The sequence below is a fragment of the Ochotona princeps genome, chromosome 27 (genome assembly GCF_030435755.1).
Source record: "Ochotona princeps isolate mOchPri1 chromosome 27, mOchPri1.hap1, whole genome shotgun sequence".
NCBI classification, from domain to species: Eukaryota; Metazoa; Chordata; class Mammalia; order Lagomorpha; family Ochotonidae; genus Ochotona; species Ochotona princeps.
In genome coordinates, this window is record NC_080858.1 from 16,067,123 (window position 1) to 16,093,460 (window position 26,338).

The 26,338-nt window shown below is 46.0% G+C and overlaps 3 protein-coding genes across 3 annotated transcripts in view; 2 read left to right on the forward strand and 1 right to left on the reverse strand.

Moving 5' to 3' along the window:
• Positions 1-3,637: 3,637 nt before the first annotated feature.
• LOC101524346 (histone H2A.J) lies at positions 3,638-4,335 on the reverse strand. The gene has a single exon (XM_004592581.2). It carries the CDS (start codon positions 4,224-4,226, stop codon positions 3,837-3,839), a length of 390 nt encoding a protein of 129 aa, XP_004592638.1. The 5' UTR covers positions 4,227-4,335; the 3' UTR covers positions 3,638-3,836.
• Positions 4,336-6,239: 1,904 nt separating this feature from the next.
• On the forward strand, positions 6,240-6,616 carry LOC101524115 (histone H4). Its single transcript, XM_004592580.3, has one exon. The coding sequence runs from the start codon at positions 6,263-6,265 to the stop codon at positions 6,572-6,574; it is 312 nt and encodes a 103-aa protein (XP_004592637.1). The 5' UTR covers positions 6,240-6,262; the 3' UTR covers positions 6,575-6,616.
• A 13,004-nt stretch (positions 6,617-19,620) lies between these two features.
• Positions 19,621-26,338, forward strand: part of GUCY2C (guanylate cyclase 2C) — a 61,085-nt gene continuing 54,367 nt past the window's right edge. The window contains exons 1-2 of the mRNA XM_004592579.2: positions 19,621-19,837; positions 25,028-25,140. Of these exons, the coding sequence (XP_004592636.2) occupies positions 19,621-19,837; positions 25,028-25,140 (330 nt within the window). The remainder of the gene's footprint in view (positions 19,838-25,027; positions 25,141-26,338) is intronic.

The following is a 26,338-nucleotide window of genomic DNA, read 5'->3' on the forward strand; positions in this document are numbered from 1 at the left end:
TCCAGGCCAAATCGCTTTTCCTAGACACAAATTCAAACACAGTTGTAGGTATGTGGCCCCTCAGCTCACTGACACCCTTAACTATCACTGCCCACTGACACAAGAACCCCAGTTCTCCGCACCCAGCATCCCCTCATTACATTCTGCCTCTCTCCGAGTGTGTGTTTGCACCATCAGAATAGTTCTCAACAGCTGGGAACCAATCACAGATGTAACACGTGCTGTTACTCAATGAATGTTGAATACACGGGTTCTACTTTCAATCTGCGTGGCTGCGCTGACCAAGCCATTCATTCCAAACTAGGCTCTTTGGTGGGAGGAAAGAATTACAGACATCTGGAACTAGGACATCCACTCAAGTCACAGGAGGACCAGACTGCCAGGTTTACCTGTTTGACCAGAATCCATAACAACCGCTTCTTACTCTATCCATGCTTTCTCATGGAAACAAGAATAAAGATACTAGTTATTGAATGGAAATGTACATGGTAACCTCACTCACACTGTCTCACTGAATCTTCCACAAAACCTGAGCCATTTTCAGGCCCATTTTGCAGATGAAACTGAGGCTAATGGTAGCCACATTATGTTTCTAAAGTCAGATAACTAGAAAAGAGCAGATTGAATTAGAATCTAAATCTCATACCAGGCAACTTGAGTTTGTAACCACCACGGTACTCAGGGCATTTCAAAAAGTCCATGGCAAAATGGAGTGAAAAGATATTTATTTTGTTGCCAAAAAAGAGTAAAATTATGTATATATATGGTATCTTCAAAACCTTAATGAAAAATGTGCATTATGAAAAGGACATGGATTTCAGAAATGAATGTACCTTTCATTCCCCCTTGGTGAACTATTTGACAGCCCTTTGTTTAACTTCACTGTTCGAGCCTTGGAAAGGTCTGCACCAGGCTGCCCGTCTTCACCAACTATGAAGCCAGGCTAAACTTGGTCATCCCAGACAGACAAAACTAAACAGACCAGTTCTCTGGGACACAAAGGCAAGACTGGCTATGCAGGAAACACAAAGATCAAGCAAATCCCGACCAAGCCACAGCCTGCCACGCTGAAGGGCTTATCTTGGTAGCAACAAGCATGTGTATAAACAAATCTATGAATTATAAATCCATTAAAAACTTGTGCTTACTTCCCACCAGTTTTTGCCTTAAGTCCTCCGCCAGATGGCCTCCTGACCTTTTAAACAAACACTCCTACGTTTATCAGGGGTCATGGGCTCAACTGATTCAGAAGGAGGCCCACCTTTCTAACTGCCAACAAATTATTCAGGTGGGCGTGGGAAAAAGACTCCCAGGGGCCAGGGTTACAGCACAGTGGGCTGTTTGCAATTCTAGCATCTTCTATTGGAGAGTCAGTTTGAATTCAGCTAATGCTCCAGGAAGGGCAGCAGATGGCTCAGCTGCTTGGGCCCTTGCCACCCATGTGGGAGACCAAGAAGTTCCAGGCACCTGGCTTAGGCCAGGCCCAGCCCCAAGTGTTGTGATCATTTAAGAAGGAAACCAAATGAAAGATATCTCTTTCTATAGCTCTGCCTTTCAACTAAAGACGGTAATTAAAAAGAAAACTAAAAACTCGCCTCCCCCAAATGGGACAAGTGAGATAGATTGAACTTGGAGACAGGATTGCTAAGGATCCCAGGGCAGTGTGGCTAAAGCAGGGTGGTTACCACACCAAGTATCCCGCCTGTCTTGTGTTTCAGTTATGGGGCTAGACAGCCCCTTGGGGAATCTTCAGAGGCAAGGTCACAGTCTCTTGCCCTATTCCGTCACCATTTCAGTAACAATCTCTGATTCCTCTCATCTTCAGGAAATTAGATTCACATGTCAGAACCAGCACTTGAGATGTAAAACCAGCTGGTTCCATGATGTCTGTAGGGGACTGTACCCTAGTCTGCAGGTGTTCAAAGGACCTTCAACGGACATACTTCTTCCCCTACGCTTCAAAACATGCCCAGATTTCTTATACAACCTAACACAGGCAAACAGCTGCTAGAGCCTTTGGGACTGATGACAAGAAAACACTTTTCAAGGTCAGCAAAGACCTATTTTTTTTTCCAATTGCTTTTGACCTGCAGTTGCCTGAATCGGCCAATGTAAAGCATGCATACGGTCAACTGTGTATATTTTTCTCCCACTGCCTCCAAGTGGTAACAAAAGAATTAATGGTTAACATTTTTTAAAATGCTCTATTTTATGTGGTTACCCATAATGGCAAGCACATTTCCCCGGGAGAAATAGCACTTCTTTCTGTGCACAATGTGCAACACGTGATATGTATGGACAATCTCAACCCCTCAATGCAGATACTAGAGCCCAGCAGGGAGTAGGTGATTAGCTGCCCACATCCTGGTACTGGTGGGGTCCATGCTCAGGAATTAGGAGCCAGTGGACTACCTTCTAACAGGGCCATGTGTGGCCTGACCAGCACACACTACGGGTAATCCCACCATTTGGTCGCTCCACAAACAACAAGGAGCCAGCGAAAGCTGATCTCTGACGACTTATTTGTTTTGGTGTTCCTTCTCAGCTGCAGCTCCATCCCTTAGCACATCCCTAATGGTCAATAAATGCTGGGAATGAGATAAAGTCCACGGGGGAAACAGCCCATTAAGGAGGGACACCTACACTCCACATTCCCCAAGCCCCAGAAAACTTCAACTCTGACTCACAAGAAAGATGAACCCCAAGAGGAGAAATCTCAACTAGGGATTTTTCCGTGAACTCTGGGGGCCAGGATCAAGTTTGCTGAGGAGAAAACAGTAAGGGCCAACGGGGGCAGAGAGGCTCAGTAGCAGATTCCTGACCTGAAATGTGTCTCTGCCCACACCTGATTCGCCCAACCTTCATCCTCACGTTTAATAAAAGCATGGCTGTGCCAGCAAGACTTTGAGCATTCCTGGAATGAAGCTAGTGGGAGAACAGAAGAGATTACGAATAATCCCTCAAAGCCAGGCGAGTTGGCTTTTTCCTGCGGAACAAACTCAAACCAATTTCCCAAAGAGGATAAGATGAAGACAAAACCCATGATGAAGCCAGAAATGAGAAAATCAGCTTAAACGCACGTCAACATATGTACTTCACCAGTAAAGGGCGCAGCACAAGTTATGCAACGGGTCAGGGGGACGAATGTCCAGCCCCGTGACTCACACGTCTGTATTACACATGGTACTGGCTGTTGCTTTCATGGTAAAGAAGCGAAATGAGCAAAACACACCATTAACATACCAGACGCCCAAAACAAGACGCAACAGCCAGGAGGGTTAGAACCTTTGAAGCCGAGATCGACTCCCCAACGAGGATCAGCCTCTGCCTACGGAAGTTACTCCATCTTTTGGAAAGCACGGTCAGTGACGCCAAGTTCCCCAAGGGTTGGTTCTCTTCCTGGAACTTGGTTCTGACTGGCTACTAACAGGGCAGGAGGGTGAAGCCCTGGCAAGAGGTAAGTAAAACTGATTCCAGAGTCTGCCATGGCGCACCTGCTCTCCGCCCCTCCCTCAAGTTCTCCTAACGCCCCAAAATGACCTGTAGGGCTCATGGGGGTCCCCAGGGCGCCTGCCATGTCCTGCCCTCCCCCAGGGCCACCCACCAGTTTCCGGCGACCACACAGCGCTCTCGACCACACGGTTTTCACCGACTTTATTGGCTGCTGTCCCCCCGGGCGGGCCCCTTCGCCGTCCATCTCCCCGCGGGATGGCGCCGGCCCTCCCTGACCTCCAGCACAGTCCAGATGCACACCACCGCAGGACGGCGTTGAGGAGAGGCTCTGCCGAGGCGGGGTTTCGGGAGAGGGGGGTCTAGAAGCCAGCTGTCCAGGCTGGTCACTTGCTCTTGGCCTTCTGACTCTCGGTCTTCTTGGGCAGCAGCACGGCCTGGATGTTGGGCAGGACGCCGCCCTGGGCGATGGTCACTTTCCCCAGCAGCTTGTTGAGCTCCTCGTCGTTGCGGATGGCCAGCTGCAGGTGGCGAGGGATGATGCGCGTCTTCTTGTTGTCCCGCGCCGCGTTGCCCGCCAGCTCCAGGATCTCGGCCGTCAGGTACTCCAAGACCGCGGCCAGGTACACGGGCGCGCCCGCGCCCACCCGCTCGGCGTAGTTACCTTTGCGCAGCAGTCGGTGCACTCGGCCCACCGGGAACTGCAGGCCCGCGCGCGAGGAGCGGGACTTGGCCTTGGCCCGCACTTTGCCGCCCTGCTTTCCACGACCGGACATGGTCACCTCAGATTCCAGCCAGGAGGGGGAAAAAAAAAAAAAAACAACACAAGGAACCAAGTCCGGTGCGGGAGTGAAGCGAGTCACACCGGAACTGCCTACAAACTCTTTGTGGCCACTAGGCAGCGCCTTCCCATTGGGCGCCTCAGTATTTTCGGCTTTAGTGGCGAATGACGGGCAGGCTCCGCTCCCAATCAGCGTGCTGGCAAAGGAACCGCCTCCTCCAGTTGTCTCCAATCAAAAGAGCAAACGCCTTCGCTTCATTTACATATCCGGCCATATGAATACTCAGGGGGGCCCGAACGCTCCGCTGTGAGAAACCGGATGAAAACGATGGGAGCTCAGGTTTCAACGTTCGCTGCTACGTTTTTGCTTCAATTCGTGGAGATAATTTCATTCATCTCAATAAATAGATAGATAGATAGATAGATAGATAGATAGATAGATAGATAGATAGATAGATAGATATAAATTTTAGAATTGTGTGCGAAGACCTCTACTGTTTTAGTAACCATTCTATCTTGCGAAAACTACTGTTTTCAAGTGTTGAAATGTCTGTTGTTAATCTTTGCACAAGGACTAAGCCATGGTAGAGATTCATAAGGCTAAGCAAGAAGCAAGCTGTTACGGTTAATACGGTCATCCTGGGTGCACACTGCCTTTGCCACGTGAGCTGATGTTACTAACTCCCCTACCCACCTCAGTGTTCTTTGGAAGATGAATTAAATTTGTGAGCCTCTATTAACTCTTCAATACATGGAATAAATGGGCATGCAAATTTCTGATGCAGTTTATAACAAGATGTCCCTGGGAAGCATTCTGTCCACTAGTTTAAATTTATGTCTAGGGCCTGGTATGGTGGCCTAGCAGCTAAAGTCCTCTCCTTGAACACGCAGAGATCCCATATGGGCGCCGGTTCTAATCCCGGCAGCCCCGCTTCCCATCCAGCTCCCTGCTTGTGGCCTGGGAAAGCAGTAGAGGACGGCACCCTCGTGGGACCCTGCACCTGCATAGGAGACCTGGAGGAGGTTCCTGGATCCTGGCTCCGGATCGGCTGATCACCGACTGTTGTGGCCACTTGGGGAGTGAATCATCGGATGGAATATCTTTCTCTCTGTCTCTCCTCTCTGTATATCTGACTTTCCAATAAAAATAAATAAATATTTTAAAAAATAAATTTATGTCTATACAAAGGGAAGCTCTTTAACAATTTTAAAAAACATTACGTTGGCCACAACTTTTTTTTATTATTCTGGCAAGCAAAGATTTCTAATTTGAAAATATTCTAGGCTTGATGTCTTAGAAGAGTAAATACAAATAAATCAGTGTACTAGCACGATTCTTATCTCTTCGAAAATGTACAGAAGTAACAGTGGGAAGCAGAGGCGGCAGGTGGGATCGGGCTAGGCTATTGAAAACATTTTATTTCTATCTCCGTAGGGTTACAAAAGAGAGAAAAAATAATTTCCTCTCTCCCCACCCTAAGATCCATAGGTGAAAATGCGTAGGAATATCTAGTGAACTGTTAAAGTTTGCTTGTTGCTACGGATATTCTCGTTAATTCAGGAACGGCACTGAGTTCTTGGGGCGTGGGAAAGGTCTGGCAAGCAAAGGAGGGACGTGCGTCAGGGGCCGGCGCCGAGCGGGTCCAGTTCTGCAGTTGAGAACATGTGATTCTATCCCGTCACATTATATACACATTCGAAAATATCAAGGTTACTTATCTTCAAATTTTTTTAATTCATTAATTACACTGTATTATGTGACACAGTTTCATAGGTACTTGGATTTACATTGAAAACATCTCCATTCATTTTTTCCCAAAAAAACAAACTGCAACACCTGCCACGGCATGTTTCCCGCTTTGTCTGGGTAGGGAGGAAAGTCCCCGAGGGCGGGGCTTAGGGACCCGCCCACTTTCTGCCCGTTCTCAAACAGGTCCGCAGCACAGCAATATACGGGCTGGTTGCGCTTTCCCGCCGCCGCGCAGTCTCTTCGCGCTTTAGCCTTCGTGAGTGTTCACTCAGTCCTTCGAGATGTCTGGCCGCGGCAAAGGGGGCAAAGGGCTTGGCAAAGGCGGCGCCAAGCGTCACCGCAAGGTCCTGCGGGACAACATCCAGGGCATCACCAAGCCCGCGATCCGCCGCCTCGCCCGCCGCGGGGGCGTCAAGCGCATCTCCGGGCTCATCTACGAGGAGACGCGCGGGGTGCTCAAGGTCTTCCTGGAGAACGTGATCCGCGACGCCGTCACCTACACTGAGCACGCCAAGCGCAAGACCGTCACGGCCATGGACGTGGTGTACGCGCTCAAGCGCCAGGGCCGCACCCTCTACGGCTTCGGCGGCTGAGCCTCCCTCCAGCCCCCGAGTTCCCAAAGGCCCTTTTCAGGGCCCCCCCAACACTTCAACAAAAGAGCTGTACACACGCTGTCGGGGTGCGGGCGGGTGGTCCGCACCTCCTTGGGTGAAGGGTGGGGGTGTCGCGTGGGAAGAGCTTTTCCCTCATGGGGTAAGAGTTTAGTGTGGACGAGCTTGCAAGCTGGGCTCAGGGCAATGGTGACTGGATGGTGTAATGAAAGCGGGGGCCGAGTCCTTTTACACCCTAGCTTCCACACGCTGACCCTGAAAAGGTTCTCGGACCTGGCCATCTTAATCGGGAGCTCTCTGCCTCCTAAACTGAGGACGTTTGGCTACAGAGCTATGAATTACCGCTGGGTTGTGAACGTCGACTTAACCGCCAAGGTAGCTTCTTGGCTGTCAACCTGCGGCGCGGAAGTCTAGAGATATATAGTGGCGTTTATGCAAATGAGGGCTAGCCGGATTCCGCCTCCCATTGGAGGACGCTGTGCTCGGCGGGACGCAGCATCCAATGGGAAGGAGCCTCGGCTGCCCACCGGGTAATGCCAAGTGGGAGCTCGTAACTGAAAGCTAGGCGGTGAAAGTCCAAAGCTCAGGAAAGCTGCACGGGTGAGCCAAGTGCAGTTAGGCATTCAAGCTGAGCGGGTGAGCGACCGTCCCCGAGCACCCTGGGGACGAGGACCCTCAGGAAAGGCCGGATCTAGCCCACCTTCCCTGCTTGCTGAGAGCCGGCGGCTCAGGTCCGCCTCCTGCCCACTGCCCCGGCACCCCTAGGGAAGGTCCTGGCCAGGTTCTAGGGAGAAGAGCAGCGGCATATTTCAAATAAGCCAGATGGGAATGTGGAAAGCTCTAAGGGAGACTGACCCGGGGAGTTCGGGGAGCTCGGGGAGGCAGGGCGACTTCCAGCAGCGCACTTCAGCCCGTCCCGGGCGGCCGCTGGAGCCTGGACACCCGCCTGCGTGTGGGCCGGCAGGGGCCGCCCGGGAGGCGAGGCGGGACAAAGTCAGTGTGGCGGGCACTGCTATGTTCCTTTTTTTTTTTTTTTTTTTCAAAAACACATTGATTTATTTTTGAAATTTAGAGTTACTTAGAAAGCGGCAGATATACGGATCTTGCATCTGCAGGTTCGCTACCCAGGGATCCACAATGACCAGCAGCCAGAACAGGCTGAAGCTAGGATCCTGATCTCTCCTGTGTGCACCAACTTCCACTCCTGCCCAGGTGCATTAGCTGGGAGCAGGATTGAAGTGCAGCAGCCAGGACATCAATCCCGACCCTGGGCACAGGGGCTAAGGGACCCAAGGCAGGACTTCAATGCAGCCCTGCACTAGGTGGGACCGCTGAGTCTTATCCCGGCCCCTTACTTACTCACATTTCCCCTCCAAATATTTTCTTCAGTTCCATTAAGACACTAGTGCATTCACCAAAATGCTTGATTTCCAGAGCGCCGAGACAGTCTCAAAACCTTCCCCCTACCTTTTTTTTTTAAAAAAAGATAAATCTACACAGCAGAGACAGAAAGATCTTCCATCTCCTGATCACTCCCTAAATGGTTACAATGGCTGGAACTGCACCAATCTGAAGCCAGGAGCCTCTTCCGGATCTCCCACACGGGTGCATGGTCCCAAGACTTTGGGCCGTCCTTGACTGCTTTCCCAGGCCACAAGCAGGAGCTAGAACTGAAGTGGAGCAGCCGGGACATGAACTAACATCCATATGGGATCCTGGTGCTTGCAAGGTGAGGATTTAGCCACTGAGCCATTGCACCCGGCCCTGTTTTTTTTTGTTTTTGTTTTTGTTTGTTTTTCAACAATGGCATGGCACTGCCTTCCCAGTCTGGACCATAGCAACCAGAGCTCAAAAGTGTGCTCAATATGGGATACTGACATCACAATCAGCAGCCTAACCCACTGTGCCACAACACCAACCCCACCATTTATGTTTATTTATATCATTAGTAAATAATCATCTTTTATTTTACCAAATATGTAATCATGGTTTAACCTTTTCAAAATAATTACCATAGACTAAACATTTAGCTAAGTGCTTTACATGTAAAATTCTGCTTAATTCTCCAAACAGCACCTGGATTATTCTTCCTACTTATAGATAAACAGAGTAAAGGAGATGCACTTTTCAGACAACAGGTGTTTTTATTGGCCTTTAAACTCAGATGTGTCTGACTATATACTCAAACTATGATGTTATATACTTCACATTATTTGAACTGAATAATGGGAGATGAGTATATTGCTCAAATTATGAAGAAAGAAAATGAACTGTATTTTTCTTTCATTGTAAAATGTTTCAAATGTGCAGACTTCCTATCCCCCTTGGACTTAACAAGTGTACATTGCGCAAGATTTGCCACAGATCTTCCATTACAAAACAAATGAAACTAAACACCCAAGGCAAACTTTTTTTTTTTTAAAGATTTATTTTATTTTTATTACAAAGTCAGATATACTGAGAGGAGGAGAGATAGAGAGGAAGTGGAGCTGCCGGGACCAGAACCAGCGGCCACATGGGATCAAGGCGAGGACCTTAACCACTAGGCCATGCTGCCGAGCCCCCAAGGCAAACTTTAAAAAAAATTTTTTTTTAATAGCAATGTGGAGAGGAGGAGAACTAGAGAGCTCCCATCCACTGATTCACTCCTATATGGCTGCACTGCCGAAGCCAGGCATTCCAGTCGGGCTTCCCAGGTGAGCGCAGGGGCCCATGCACTAGTGCCATCTTCCACTCCTTCCCGGGTACATTGGCAGGGAGCTGGAAGTGGAGCAGCCAGGATTCAAACTGGCACAGGAACAGGACATGCTGACACTACAGACCACGGTTTAGCTCATGTTGCCACAACAGCAGCCCCTTCCTAGTAAATGTTGCGTGTTTGTAATTCTTTCATTCTGCTTTTCCACTTACAGAAGAGGGGAAAAAAGTAAAACGGAGTTATTTGGTGAAATCAGGAAAATCTGACACATAAAACAGTTAGTGTATGTAATTACTGTGTGTGAGTGAAAAATGTTGCATTTTAGAATCTAAACAGTATCATTTAGCATCCTTCTATTATTAATCATTAGGCTCTTGAGATTTATTCATGGTTGATTCACACACTCATTCATTTTACTGTCAACATAATTTTTTGAAGGAACATACTATATTTTATGCACCACTATATCTATTGAAAGACATTTAAATTTTTTTTTTGTGGAGCCAGCATTGTGTCATTGTGGGTTAACCCACCCCCTGCAATACTAGCATCCTATGTGGATGCCAGTTCAAGACCCTGTTACTCCATTTCCGATCCAGCTCCCTACTAACATGCCGGGAGAAGCAGTGGAGGATGGCCCAAGTGCTTGGGCTTCTGCACCCACGTGGGAGACCCAGAAGTAGCTCCTGACTCCTTTAAAGATGTGTGTGTTTTCCTGATGAGTATGTCTTGACATGCTTATTCAGTTATTTCACCATGTCATGAAATGTGAGAGGAGAACAACATGCTTCGTGGCAAATAAAATGAAAATGAAAATGTTGAGGCCTGACTTCATAACCTTTCTCAGAATACTTGTTCACATCTCTGCAATTTCATTTTCCTCTATTGTCTAATGAATGCCTCTCTTCCTGTCTCAGATATTCTACTGACCTCTTTGTTTTGCTTGAAATAACAGCGCTGAGCAGGGACCTGGAGCAGTGCTTGGGATGCTATGTGGGATGGCTACACCTCTTACAAGAACATCTGTGGGTTTGACTTCAGGATCCACGTCCAGTTCTGTAATTCTGCTGACATGCGCTCTGCAGTGTGATGGCTCCCGTACCCGAGTCTGCCAGCCACACGCTGACCAACAGCAAGTTCTGGGCTTCTGGCTCAGTCTTGGCCCTGCCCTGGCTGTTGTCACACTTTGCCAAGTGAAACAGCAGATGGGAGATACCCTAGCACTTGCTTTCTCTCTCTCTCTCTCTCTGCCTTTCAAATAAAATTAATTTAAAAAAATTTTTTTAATTATCCCAACCCAGATTTATCAAATTTTAATGAAGCAGAAAACTGTTATAGACCCCTCTATATAAATGACATTTTAAAAAATGTTACTCAAGTAAATGTCAATATATAACTATTTATACATTATGCTTACAGTGTTTATACCACAGCTCTAAAAACCAAACTTCTAGGTTAAATTTCAATAAAACGATAAGTCACTATATCATTAGAAAGTATACTGTCGGGTCCTGCACTGTGGCAAGTGAGTTAAGCCTCTACCTGCAGCCTCAACATCCTGAATCAGCGAGAGCGTGAGGCCCAGCTGCTCTGCTGCAGGTCAGCTCCCTACCAACATGCCCGGGGAAAGCAGTGGAAGACAGCAGTGCTCGGGGCACTGCCACCCATGTGCCAGCCCAGACAGACTTCCAGGCTCCTGGTGCCTGTCAGCTCTGGCTGCTATAGCTGCTCGGATAGGAAACCAGCAGGTGGAAGATCTCTCATCTCTCCCCCTGCCCCACCATATGCAAATAAAATCTTTTTTAAAAAAGAAAAAATAATTCCAGGGAACATGACATTTTGCTGAACTTACACATAACAAAAAGAAAACAAGCTTTACTTACGGTCATTTGATTATTAGCTATAGTTAGAACAATGTTGAGTTGTTTATCTATGAACTTGTTTGTAACATTCATCCATTATTTCATCCAATTAATTTAATAGTGTACTTCAAAGTGGTCTAAATACCTTTGAACAAACATGTATTTATTGTATATACTCTGCACGACGTAAGGCTGCGTGAGTTGAACAGGTGTGCAGCAGTGGCATTCATCCTGTAGGCATGGTAGTGTAAATATGCTTTCAAGTTCCTGCATGTGGACTGTTCCTTCAAGAAAAAGGAAGTTCAGTGGGCATTGCCCCGTCCCAGCTGTTGGCATTTGGGGAGTGGACCAGTGAACTGAAAATCTCTGTGTCTCTGTTTCTTTCCATGTGTTTCTCCTTTCACATTAAATAAATAATCAGGCTGATACTTTTTTTAAAAAAACAACATTTAGTGTGGACAGAACACAAAGCAAAACAAAAATACTTACAGGTACATACAAGAAAATCTGAATGATTCAACTATTAGTTATTGCTACTTTGAGGAAAGCAGTGGCATTAAGACAGGGGAAAAAGCTATTTTTATGTTTTTGCCCATAAATGTAATAAACAATCATAAGTTATATCTTAATATTTAATTTAAAATAACTAAAAATTTTAAATAATTTTAAATTAATTTCATGCTACTACATGGAAGATTACTCTTCATTATGCTAACAAGAATTGTGCTTCTCATTTGGTGTATATATTTCTTTCCTTTGTATTTTAAAAGGAAGATTTACAGAGAAAAGGACAGACAGAGAAAAAGAGCTTCCATCTACTGGTTCATTTTCCATATGGTTACAACAGTCAGAGCTGCTGCCTGATCTGGAGCCAGGAGCCAGGAGCCAGGAGCCAGGAGCCAGGAGCTTCTTCCAGGTCTCCCACAGGGATGCAGGGTCCCAAGGCTTTTGGACTGTCCTCTACTGCTTTCCCAGGCCACAAGCAGGGAGCTGGATGGGGAGTGTAGCAGCCGAGATACAAACTGGTGCCCATATGGGATGCTGATGTTTGGAGGTAGAGAATTAATTGACTGTATATATATATATTTTAAGATTTATTTTATTTTTATTGCAAAGTCAGATATACAGAGCGGAGGAGAGACAGAGAGGAAGGTTATCCACCCGATGATTCACTCCCCAAGTGACCGCAACAGCCAGTGCTGAGCCGTAATAACATTTACATTTACTTTTTATCATACTTCAATGTCCAACAATGTAAGGCATATAAACCTGGCTGTTTGGGTCATTTGGCGAGTGAAACAGCTGATGAAAGATCTGTCTCCCAGTTTCTCTCACTCTGCCTTTTTTTTTAAAAAAACGATTTATTCATTTTATTACAGCCAGATATACACAGAGGAGGAGAGACAGAGAGGAAGATCTTCCGTGCGATGATTCACTTCCCAAGTGAGCCGCAACGGGCCGATGCGCGCCGATCCGATGCCAGGAACCTGGAACCTCTTCCTGGTATCCCACGCGGGTGCAGGGTCCCAATGCATTGGGCCGTCCTCGACTGCTTTCCCAGGCCACAAGCAGGGAGCTGGATGGGAAGTGGAGCTGCCGGGATTAGAACCGGCGCCCATATGGGATCCCGGGGCTTTCAAGGCGAGGACTTCAGCCGCTAGGCCACGCCGCCGGGCCCCTCTCACTCTGCCTTTAAAATAAACAAATCTTTGAAAATAAAAATAAGAAGCTGGTGTTGTGGCATAGCCGGCAAAGCAGTCACTTGCAGTGCTAGCATTCTGTGTGAGGGAGGTCCTACCCGCCTCACTTACAATCAGATTCTCTGCTGATGCCTGTGAGGAAAGCAGTGCAAGATGACCCACATGCTTGAGCCTGTGCCACCCACGTGAGAGGCTCAGAAGAAGCTCCTGGCCGGGCGGTAGCACACACCTGTAATCCCAGCTCCTCGGGAGCCTGAGGCCGGCCGACCGCGGGTGCTCGGGAGTTTGGAGCTGCAGTACTGTGTGGAGCGGGTGTCCGCACTAGGCTTGGCACCAACATGGGGTTCCCGGTGGAGCCCGGGGTCTCCAGATTGCCTAAGGAGGGGGGGCATCCAGCCCAGGCTGGACACAAAGCAGGTCAGATGAAGCTGCTGCCTCCTAGCTTTGATTTGGCCCACGCCTAGCCATTGTGGCCATCTGGGAAGTGAACCAGTAGATGAAAGAGCTCTCCCTCTTTCTTGGTAACTCTCAATAAACAGATAAATCTTGTAAAAGCATACAGAACTAGATAAATAAAATAGAGCACAGGCTCTGGCATTGTGGCTCAGCAGGGTTAGCCCCACTTGTGATGACGGCATCCCGTAACAATATCGTTCAAGTCCCCACTGTTCTACTTGTGATCCAGCTCCCTGCCAATGTCCTTGTGAGGGCAGGAGATAATGGCCTGAGTGCTTCAGCACCTGCCATCATGATGGAGACCAGGACGGAGTTCCAGGTTAGCCCAGCACCGTTGTGACCTTTTGAGAAGCAAAAACAACAGATGGAATGTCTCTCTCTCAATCTCTCTCTCTGTTTCTCTCTGTGATACCCTTTCAAATAATTAAATAAGCATTTTCAAAAAGAAAAGCAATACAATTATGTACAATATGTAATACATCAATGATAATAAGTAACTGTTATTGGTTTATGCATTTATGATATGACACTTTTGTATTACTATTTTTCCAAGCGCTCTTTTAAAAAATATTTACGTTTATGTGGAAAACAGAGTGGTAGAAGGAGAGACAGAGATCTTCCATCCACTGATTCACTCCTCAGTTGACTGTAATAGCTCAGGCTGGACCACATCAAAGCCAGGGCCCTGTATCCTTCTCTTCCACATGGGTGCAGGGGCTCAAGGACTTGGGCCATCCCCAGCTGCCTTCTGGACCAGAAGCCCCAAGCATGCACCTGCTTATTTAAATATTAAACAGTCTCAGGCAGCTCCTTGCAGACAGAGCAGGAGAGAGCGTTATCATCAGAGCACACGAGGACGCCACGTGTATAATCATCCCTGAAAACCTTTCAGCGAGACACAGTGTAGAAGCCTAAGACAGTGATATTGATGAAACTGACCCTATGTGTTTATGTCTCCATTTTTTAAAGACTTATTTTTATTGAAAAGGCAGATTACAGAGAGGAGATACAGAGAAAGGTCTTCCATCCGCTGGCGACCACAACGGCCAGAACTGAGCTGATCTGAAGCCAGGAGCCAGGAGCTGCTTTCTGGTTTTCCCACACAGGTGCAGGGTCCCAAGGCTGTGGGCCATCCTCGACTGCTTTCCCAGGCTACAAGCAGGAGCTAGAATCGAAGTGGAGCAGCTGGGATACGAACCAGCGCCCATCTGGGATGCTGGTGCTTGCAGGTTAGGATTTAGCCACAGAGCCAAGGTACCTGGCCCTGTGTCTTCATTTTCAAAAGAAAAAGGTTTTAAAAGTAAGAAAGAAAGAAAAAAAGAAAATACTTACTGAATAAGGATATAAGAAAAAAAATGTTTGCAGTTACACAATGTGTTTGTACTTTGAGCTAAGTGCTGTCTCTAAAGAGAAAGCTAAAAGATGTAAAATGTATAAAGTAAAAAATACAGTAAGCTGCAGTTAATCCCCCCCCAAAAAAGAAACAACGTGTTTTGTAATTTAGCAGAACCCGAGTGTACAGTGCGTATAAAGTCTATAGTAGTGAACAGGGACGCCCCAGACCTTCTCTGCCATTCACCTGTCACTCATCGCCCCACCCAGAGCAACTTCCAGCCCTGTAGGCTCCATTCACGGTGAGTGCCCTAAGGAGCAGTATTTTCATCTTTCATGCCACATTTTCCCTGTAGCTTTTCTGTGTTTAGCTATTCACATGCTCATGATTGTGTTATGATCAGCCACAGTGTGCAGTGTGGTCATGTGCTCTAGTGGTTTGCAGCCTAGCAGCAATAGGCTCGATATAGTGTGGAGATGCATACTAGGCTATGTGTCTCAATTATGTAAGTGCATTCTATGATGTTCACACAGTGACAGAATCACCTAATCATGCATTTCTCAAACCTAGTCAGCCTTGTTAAGTGACAGCTGACTGTGGCATATCTGGGGCTTCCCGAGAACATAGGAGCCCTGCAAAAAAAAATAAATGGGCTTGGGAAAGGGTGGAGGGAAACAAGTTGGCACTTAAGGGTTTAATAGTTTTCTCTAGGGAAAGCAGAGGGGAAGAATCAAGGAAGATGCAAGCCAGTTAGCCTGAGGCACTGCATGCCCAGAGCGGGATTAGACTTGCAGCACCAGTCTATGGCAGTAATTTGGATGTCACTAGGGCCACCCTTCCTCATGGTCTAATAGGACAACTGTGAATCACATTCCTTGCTTATAGAAAATCCCCAAATCCTTCCTTCCTAATATCTCATCAAATCCTTGACGTCATGAGCTGTGCTACACTCACTTCTGTGGTTATGAAGGTAGACATTTGTTCATTCAGAGCACCACTGCTCTGAATGGATTTTGGTCCCTTTCCTGACACAGGAAGTAGGAAGCATAATAAGTTAGCATTTAGAAAACCATAGTTGAGCCCCATCTTGAACACTGATGGGCTGCACATACATCATTACCTGTTGCAAAGGTCAACTGTGCTTGTGGAGACCATGTGTTACCCTCCAGCCGGGTGCCCCATTCTTTCTAAACTCTAAAAATGTCCATGAAGCAACCCATTCCTGATGACTATACATCACCCCCATTACCCAACCCACTCCATGAAGCGACTATAGCATCTTCCTCCTGGATCACACATGGATCCTTTCAGGCCTGAGTGCCCACACCCTCCTTCCAGGAGACTCAGGGTTGAATTCAGCCTGCTCCCTAACAGCCCTCCCCCAGAATTCGCAGGTGGGGTGCTGGGTCTCCTCTAGCAATCTTTCATGTCCATGCTGTTCTCTCATCCCTCCTGCTTCTTACGCTGTCTTCTGAACTCAACTATGCTCTCTAGAATAGCCAGGTCATGATCAACAAATGGTTCGGTCTCCTTTTTCTCTTTATGGTTTGTTTCCTACACTTCTCAGCCATGTTGGGAGGGGAAGGGGATCATTTCCAGGTTTTAGTAACTCTGTATCTTGGGCTGCAGTGTGGAAATATGACAGTCCATTTTATTATTAATTTTTAGATTCATTTATCCTAAAGGCAGATTTACAGAAAGGAGAGAGAAGTTTTCCATCCTCTGGTTCACTACTTAAGTGGCTGCAATGGCTGGAGCTGAGCCAATCCAAAGCCAGGAGCCAGGAGCTTCTTCTGGGTCTCCCATGCAGGTGCAGGGTCCCAAGACTTTGGGTCATTCTCGACTGCTTTCCCACGCCACAGCAGGGAGCTGGATGGGAAGTGGAGCAGCTGGGACAAGAACCGGAGCCCATATGGGATCCTGGCACATGCAGGATGAGGATTTAGCCACTGAGCCATGTCTTCATATGTGATTCACTTTATCAATTAAAAGCATTTACTTTAAAAATAACTTGCAGGGGGACATGTTTACTACAGTCATTAGGACACTATTTAGGATGCCTGTGTTCCACACCAAACTGCCTAGGTTCAAGTCTTGCTCCAGCTCCTGATTCCAGCTCCAGTAAATGCAAAACCTGCGAGGCTGCAAAGTGATGGCTGAAATACTTGCTCCCTGACATCTATGTAGCAGCCCCAGATTCAGTTCAAGCCTCCTGGCTTTGTCCTGGCTCAGCCCTGGATGTTGAGGGCATTTGGGAAACTAGTGAATGAAAGACATGTCTCTTTGTCTCTTTGTGTGAGTGTGTTTCAAGTAAATCAACCAATAAAAATGAAAAAAAAAAAATCCTGTGTTCCTTTGAGGTATGTACCATCTAGCCAAGCCCCTTTATCGCTTTTGGTCAGCCACTGTCCATCATTGAAGTGAAGTTGCTGCATAGACTGTTCTTCCCCAAAAGCAAGGGTCAGCTCTCCACCTGTTTGATTCCACTACCCAGTGCATGACCTATCTGCTCAAAAAGACAGACTCTGGGTTCCTTGCTCTCTTTCATTCAAGGATTATCTCCGCCCCTCTGTCAGCATCCCGATTGTTCACAGCAGTGTTACAGAAAATCCACCCTCTAATTCAGACACTCTTTCTGGGTGCTTGTTTCCATTGTCCTATTTATGCCTATGCTTCTTTCTAACTCCTTTGTGTTTCCTTTTTAAGATTAATTGATTAAGAGAAAAGCAGAGTTACAAAGAGAAAAGGAGAGAAAGAAAGTGAGAGAGAGAGAGAGAGTTCTTCCATTCACTGGTGCACCCCTCCAATGGTCTCAATGGCTGCAGCTGGGTCAGTCTGAAGCCTGGAGCTCCTTTATGGTTTTCCACACGGGTCCAGAGGATCCAGATCTTGGGTTATCTTGCACTGCTTTCCCAGACCATTAGCAGTGAGCTGTATCAGAAATGGAATAGCCTGCACTCGAACTGGCATCAATATAGGATGCTGGCACTGCAGCTCTTACCTGCAACCCCGTGATACCAGCCCCTCTCACTCCCTCCCTTCTTTCTTCTTCATTCTGTTTATATTTCAGTTTAATCACTCTTTCAACTTTTTAAAGACTTGTTTATCTTGGAGCGGGTACCATGGCATAGTGGCTTAAGCTGCTGGCTGTAGTGCCAACATCTCATATGGACTCTGGTTGGCATCCTGGCTACTCTGCTTCTGATCCAGCTACCTGCATATGTGGCTGGAAAAGCAGTGGAAGATGACCCAAGTCCTTGAGCCTTTGTACCCATCTGCGAGACCTGAAAGAAGCTCCCGGCTCCTGGCTGGCTGTTGTGATCATTTGCAAAGTGAATCAGCAGATGGAAGATAGCTCTTTCTTTCTCTCTCCTCTTTCTGTAACTCTGCATTTCAAATAAATAAAATCTTTTTTAAAAAATGTGTTCATCCAATTTCTGTTTCAAGGTACCTACCTGCAGAAAATCCTACACCTGAGTAAACCCAACTAACCAACCCCTCACTTTCCTGCACCTGATGTTAAGCAGCTGAACCTTGCTGGAGATAACTGTAAGGTTGAACTCCTGGGGACTACAGCACATTCATGGTCATTACTCTCACCAGTCTCTGCTGCCAAACAACCTGGTAGCACATGCCTTGTTAACTCCCTTCTCCCACTCATCATGGCAATGTTAAGTGTCTCCTCTCTCCTCCACATCAGACCACCCCACATTCTTTCTTAATAGTTTGCAGGAGGGCCAGGCACAGTAGCCTAGTGGCTAAAGTCCTTGCCTTTCATGCGCCGGGATTCCATGTGGGTGCCAGTTCATGTTCTAGCTGCTCCACTTCCCATCCAGCTCTCTGCTTGTGGCTGGGAAAGCAGTCAAGGATGGCCCAAAGCCTTGGGACCCTGCACATAGGAGACCTGGAGGAAGCTTGTGGCTCCTGGCTTTGGATTGGCTCCGTTCCAGCCATTGCAGCCACTTGGGAGTGAACCAGAGGATGGAAAATCTTTCTTTCTGTCTCTCCTTCTCTCTGTACATGTGACTTTCCAATAAAAATGAACAAATCTTTAAAAAATAATATCTTGCAGGAAACTCCAAGGCATGCTCTCACCTACTTCTGGCTCTGCACTCCAGCCATGCTGTGTGTCTTTCAGTTCCTCCAACATGCAATGCCCCTTCCTCCTCTGGCTCTTGGCAAAAAGTGCCCCCACCCTGTCCATGCAGCAATCCCTCCCTTTCTTTCTGCTCATTTAATACTTGCTTATTCTTTAAGACTTGGCTTGAAGGACACTGGAAGTTTCCTTAACTTAGTTACGTCCATCTGTTGTGTGTGCCCCAAATCCTCCCTCCACACTTTCTTCATTGTTATTGTCTGTCTGCTCCATTAGCATGCATGTTCCTTGAGGACATTACTGTATGCACATCCTGTCGGGGTCGTATTTCCAGTTCCTGACAATGCTCTCTACAGAGTCAAGTCTCAGAAATAGTCGCTGAGTGGGCAGCTGAAACATGCCTCTTTCTAGTTAGAGATTCTATTTCCATTCACAGCCAAAAGCTAAGGACTAATAGTCCTTTGTGTTTGTGGTTTCTGTAAACCCTTTGACCTTTATTTTCCATTTCACAAAGCTTGTTATGTATATAATATACTGTCCTCTTCCTCTTTTCCCTCTTCCCAGTGATGTGTCACAAATTGATGTATTTTTATTGGGTGAGGCCCAGGTAATCTCCTGTTTATAGCTCTGACCTTTCTATGTGCAAACAACACAAAATGAACTTTGGTTTATCTCTGACCATAATGTAGTGCTAATTGCTGGAAGGCAGGCTGTAGTCCACTGCCCACGTGACCAGTGGGGCATGGCCAGAAAGGAACGTGAAGAAGAGCCGACTGAGGGATCTGGCTATAAGCCGTCCAGCTGCAGGTCCAGCCTCCCTGGACACCCAGAGCAGAGCCGGTGAGCACAGCAGGAGTATGGTGCTGATCCGGTGAACAAGGTCATGAAGACCCCACTCTTGGGCTTGGCTTTGTGGTCACTGCTTGTCCAACCCAGTCTCATGTTCTGGACCACCCAAATGAGTCAGAACTGCCACAGCGGCAACTACGAGATCAGTGTCCTGATGATGAACAACTCGGCTTTCCCAGAGTCCCTGGACAACTTGAAGGATGCAGTGATCGAGGGCATGGACATAGTGAGGCAGCGTCTGCGGGAAGCCGGTAAGAATATGGGCAGAGAATCCCCCTCTGCTGTTGTCCCCTGTGCCTCTGCTGGGGCACAGGGTCTCTAAGCCCAGTCTTCTCTGTGATCCATCTCAGAGCCCCTTGCTACTTGAGGGTGGGAAGTGGACTTGAACCCTACTATTTAGTACGCACAATCCAGCTGGCTCTGGAAATGTGTTCTCAGCAGTGAAACATCCCAGTTAAAACTGGATTTATTGCCTAGTTCCAGGACGACATCATATTTCCTTCTCAGCTGCTCAGAGGCAAGAATGGGTCTGCACCTGACACTTCACGAGTCACCATTCACACAGGCGCTGGGTCTCTCTGGGCTTTCCATCCACTGAAAGACATCTTTTCACTGGCCTATATTCCTTCTTTATATTTCTAGTGGCTGTCCTTGTTAGATAGGATCAACTATAATACCATCAAATTCATAGCTGAAGCTTCTCGTTGCATCTTTTAAATTTGGTAACATTGCCTAACATATGAGGGGCCTTCAAAAAGTTCATAGAAAATGTGTTATGAAGAGTTACACACAGATTTAAAAAACTTGTTGTACCAAAATAAACTTCTTGTTCAATTCCACTTCTAATAAAGCTTTGAACATACAGAGAAAACAAGTCCTGCCTGATAATCTGCAGCCACTTTAATATTTCCAGTCTCTTTTTCACCTGTTTCTTGGTTTTCTGTATGTGAGAACATGGTTGGTAAGCCCTATGGCGTACAATCTTGATTCCTACTGGTTCACTTTACATTATTCTACTAGCCCTTGGATTAAATATTGCCCAAATAACTTAACAGTTTTTTTATTTGGGAATATTTCTAATCATCATCAATGCTAGAAATATTGTATCTTAGTTTTTGTTCCCTCTTGGGGCCAGTGCGGTGTTGTAGCAGCTTAAGCTACCATCTATAGTATCAGCATCCCATATGGGTGCTGGTTCAAGTCCCAGCTGCTCCACTTCTAATCCAGCTCCCTGCTAATGCACCTTGGAAAGCAGCAGAGACTGACCCAAGTTCTGGGTCTCCTGAACACGTGTGAGAGACTCAGAAGAAGCTTCTGGCTTCCAGCTTCAGCCTGGCCCAGCATCAGTCACTGAGGCCATGTGGGGAGTGAAACAGCAGATAGAAGATCTCTCTCTGTGATAGAGCTTCACCCTCTCTGTAAATCTGCCTTGCAAATACATAAATTTTTTTAAGTCTTTAATTTTTTTCTCTAAAATCTTGTGAAAAATAAGAGCAATAGAGCAGTAACTTAGTTCTGTGCATAAACAAGTTCTCTCCAGTTATCTCTAAATTCAGAAGCTAAATTCAGATTTACATAAGTCTATCTGATCTGCAGCTATGATGAAATTAGGAGGTCATGTGATAAAATCTCCTTATGTGCCATGGAGGGAACATTGGGGTGGACCTGGATTCATAATGCCAATCCCCACTATAAGATCTTTACCCATACATGACCTAAATCTTTCATTAATATAAAGGAGTGAAACATTAATATTAGAAACAAAGATTTAGAATATGACAGATCCTAGTTCACATCCTGAATAACCGTTTCCACCCAGTTTAACCTGGAATAAGTTCCTTAAGTTTTCTCGACCTCAGTGTTATCATCTGGAACACTGGAATACAGGAAAGGTAACTTGCATAGAGTGTGAATTCAATGAAGAAATTCATACAAGGGACTCATGCACTAACTGAAACAGTAAATGCTCAATACATGGCGGCTGTTTTCATTGCTACTGTTTTTGAAGTAGCATGGTGGCTGCTGTTCTGCTGTTGTTGTTAGGAGAGAACACACTGTCTTGCTTAGTAAACAGTGTGGTGTGTTGATTTATGTCTTACTCTCTAAATTCATACAACTTGAATTTCAGTTCCTGGCCCATCACTAACTGGTTGAGTGACACTGGGTGAGTTATCATTCCTAATATTGACTCATCTCCTTTTTGAAGGAATTATTAGTGGTGTGGCTATTAAATAAGTAGAGAATTCTGTGAAAGAATGAACAGTGGTGCTCAGGTATTTTTAACTTGATATGACAAACTTGGTTGGATGAATGCTTCATGCATAGTAAACACCAGAGGAGGAAGATTTTGAAGAGATAGATCACTTGTATTATTTACAGGTATAGCAGTATTATTTGCAAAAAAAAAATTCTACACATATTTGAGAGCTAAATCTGTACCCTCTATTCTGCAGCTTCCCACCCACATTCCCAGGCCTGAAATGTTACAGGCATTTGAGGGGTGAACCAGGGACAGCAGATCTCCCTTTCTGTCTGCTTTTCAATTCAAGTATAATGCAGGCAGGGTGGGGACACAAAGCAGCACGTGGAGGAACCACTTGCTTTCAAAGCCATATTTAGATTTGAAATTGCCCCCTGTGACTGGAAAATGTTCTCAAGGAATCACTTGGGTTTTAGGGGAGATCAAAAGAAGACAAGCCCTTGACTAAATTAAAATATATATAGATATATAAATCCATAAAATACAGAGACAGCATGTTACAATATGGTCCACATAAAGTCACTCTCAGACATTTTGGTGTCAAGACCTGCTTTCACTTTGAAAAATTCCTGGGTGCCTGAAGAGCTTTGTTTACTGGTACAAATACAGCTACTTATTGTGTTGAAAATTTAAACAAATATTTAAGCATTTACTTGTAAATGCATTGTAAAGCGAACATTTCACTTATGAACATAAGAATGTTGTCTTTATTAAAGAATGCAAAAAAAAAGGAGAGGGAGAAGAATGGAACTGTTTACATTTCTGCAAATGTCTTTAATGTCATGTAGTAGTCTTGCACTCTTATGTGGACGTCTGCCTTCATCTATTGCAATGATACATGTCGGGTGGCCTGAAAAGCCACAGAGGAGGAGAGTGGAAAAAGCAGAAAATGTCTTAGTATAGTTATGAAAACGGCTTTGACCTTGTAGATCCTCCGGAAGGAACTAGGACCCCTCAGTGGCTCACACTTTGAGAACAGCTATTCAAGAGCTCATCAAACTCCAGAATCATGCTGCCCAGACCTGGATCTCAGGTCTTCCCCCTGCTAGCTCTGCAACGTCATCAAGTTAAACTATCTCTCTAGTTTTCTACTGTTTCATTTTAAAATTAGGATAATAATTACCTTATAGGAATCAGAAGATGACATGAAATACAGCTTACAATGAAGCATGGCCCAATGCCAAGCATAGCCCAGTGCCAGACTAGCAGGAACGGATATGATGTAGGGCCATTCTATCAGTGAACAGATGAGGAACTGGGGCTGCCTGAATGAAGTCACTTGTCCAAGATTACACTGACAGATGCTGGTTCCCCTTTTCCCAGGCTTGGATAAAGTTTACACTTGGGTTTTGGCTGAGCCCACCAGGGACTGTGTGGAGCCCAGCATTTGTAAGTGAGTTGTCCTCAGCGAGTCTTAGGGAGGTGAGCAAGTGGAGCCCTCTAGGATGGAAAACGGGGAGGGAAGAGCGAGCTGACACATGAACAGTCTTCCCAAAGCTCTGTCTCCATCAAGCACCTCCTCACTGGCTTCTGCTTGACATCTGACTCCTCCTGGTGCCTCCAAGAGCTCCCTCAGCCCATTTTCTTCTGGTCCCCACATACACACCCTCACCTCCCACACTTTATACTTCATTTATACTGTTCTCCTGCCTTCAGATAGCCCCTATTTCCCTATTGTTTTGAGAATTCAATAGAGGGGGTGAAGTACTTAGAACTGTGGCTAGTTCCTGGCTACCCTTAAGTGTTAACTGCAGTTAAACCCATCAATCACCCTACCTCATCTATTAATATTCTTTGATTGGTCTCATGACACTGACTTCCTCTAATTGATTAGCCCTGCCAAAGGATTAACGTTGCTCTCTTGAAACTAATCCTAAACAGTGTATCATAAGAAATGCCAACTCTCTTAAATGAACCAAAATCGGCAACCAAAAAATGGGCCAAAATGCTGCCTGGCTAGCAGACACCCATCCCTCAGGTGGCTGAAGGGCATAAAGGCTCCACCCAATGGAAGTGTTTGGGCCTGTGCTACTCACCTGGGAATCTCAACTGAGGCTTCTGGATCCTGGTTCTGGCCATTGTAGCTTTTAGGGAGGGATTCAGTGAATGAAAGCCAATCTCTCCCTTTCAAATGAATAAGTAAATGTTAAAGGAAGCAGAGTGGCTGAGACTTAAACGGGAACTCCAAATGGAATGCCAGCATCACTAGAATTGAAACACTTGTACCACAAAATTTACCCCAACAGCAACTTCTTATGCATCCTACCTTAAATATGCATATCCAAAATGCAACTGTTTGCCTAGTGTTTGCTGCACCATAGTTATTAACCATAGGTTATCATTAAATTACTCTCCTAACTACTGTTCCTGCTTCTATTCCTACCACACATACTGTATTCTTCCCACCAAAGTCCACAGAAATAAGTTTTAAATGACAGAATTTCTCTACTCAAAATTCTCCAAAGACATCCAACACCAGCATAAATCAAAACTCCTTCTTAAAGCTTGCACGGTTATACATGAAGTACCCACTAGCATCATGGTTCACTCTCACATCACTCAGCTCCCAGCTTGCCTCAGGAACTCCTATCAAGAATAGCGGTGGTCTGTGTGATCCCTAAAGAAAAATGTAAACCTCAGGAAAGCAGGAACATAATATCTATTGCCTGAACAGATGAATAAAGATAGGACAGCAAAGCAGTCTGCAGCCTTATGTGCTTTGCAGCAAACAGAACGAGCCTTAGGGAGCAGGAAAAAGTGGGATGTCATCGAGGCAGGGCCTTTGCTTTCCTGCCATTCTGCAGTTCTGTGTGGGAAACTTTCAAAGTCGGGTTGTGAAAAGATGAAGTGAGCGGTGACCATAAGAAAGAGTTCCCCTAACTGCTTTGTGGAATGATACACAACTCTGTATCATTCTTAAACACTGTGTTGGCTGAAATGGATGATACTGCTGGGAATCAGACAGAAATGGGAGCATATCTGGAGAGACAGAGACAGGCAAGAGGTTACGTAGCAGTAAAACAAGGCCTTGGAACTGTTCCTTGGCCTGAAAGTGGACATCTTATTTCTGGTTTTTTGTTCTTTACCCCAAGATCAGTTAGCAAAAGATCAATTTTCTGACTGGCAGAAATAAATGACGAGTAACATGCGATTTCTGTCTTCCTTTATTTCTGGGTAACAGGCCTAAATGTGACTGTGAATGCGACCTTCATCTACTCAGATGGTCTGATTCATAAGTCAGGTGACTGCCGGAGCAGCACCTGCGAGGGACTTGACCTGCTCAGGGAAATTACAGTGAGTATTTGCCTGTGAAGACATCCAAAGCTCCTGTCCTCTTGCTGTGGGATGCTTGCCATGTAAAACCCACAGTGTGGACCAACGGGATATCTCTCCCATCATCTCCACATGCAGCTCACACTCTGGCTTTGCCCCTACAGAACTTCCAGGTGACAAGATCCCCTCAGGAATCCAGGAAAGTTGGGATAAACCATACACAGCCAATATACTGTCAGCGATGTGGAAGGCAATTAATTTGGTATTAAATTCTCTTTTGAACCATACTAAAGCCTAATGTTCTTATGTTTGTCTTTACGTCCTACAGAAATATCTGAAGACCAAGGTTCTTTTCTCACATCAAGAATCTCTTTTTCAGGTCATTTCCAGTTATCAGATCACGAGTTTATTGCCTCTCTGAAACCAAACATTAAAGTAGGAACATCAAAACAGCAATAACCCAATATCAGAGTAGCCATAAATGTCAAAGGGTATAAAAGGGGAGAGAGAACTTCTAATTCTTCCTGTCTAATTCTTCCTTCCAGCACCCCCAACCAGAGCTCTAAGAAATATCACAAGCTTCCAGGGAAAAGTCAGTATGCAAGGTGCTTTTTTACAACCACACCTAAGAAAGGCTTTCAAAGAAGCAGAGCCTGGGAATAGAGCCATGCCTGGATCAAAAATTGTTAGCAACAACTGATGTAGGCTGGATAGGCCATACTTATGTCAGGCGGAGCGGCTGTTCCAGGAGTGACTCTCCATCCTAAGAGGGTGAGGACTAGGCAAGGATGGCTTGAAAGAGTCTACAATTCCAGAGGGGTACAAGCTGATTTGCCAAAAGCCGAGATCAGGAGTTCCTAGCCAGGTTCCCCTGGAGAAGTAGCTGGAAATCAGATCAGCAATCACTATTTCAACCCCATTTTACAGATCTCCCTAAAATCAAACTTGGTCTCTCCCTTAACCTCTAAACTTAGTGTCCCCACAACCCTGCCACAGGTACTGCTTGTGTTATGCCCCGGCCCCTAGTTCCTCTTCCACACCTTCTCATCCTCCACTTGATCAAGAATCCAGGTTCGCCCCCCAGGCAGCTCACCTGTGCGGACACCTTCTCCCTCCACCTGCAGCTTCTCCATTGTCTCTTCAGGCTAAGTCAGCTCTTGTCCAACTCATTGAACCATTTGGTGCTCCTTTCTGTTTGGAATTCAAACACCTTACGAAA

Excerpts from the sequence above, each read along its gene's own strand:
- LOC101524346 (XM_004592581.2), bottom strand. The coding sequence starts at position 4,226 with ATGTCCGGTCGTGGAAAGCAGGGCGGCAAAGTGCGGGCCAAGGCCAAG.
- LOC101524115 (XM_004592580.3), top strand. The coding sequence starts at position 6,263 with ATGTCTGGCCGCGGCAAAGGGGGCAAAGGGCTTGGCAAAGGCGGCGCC.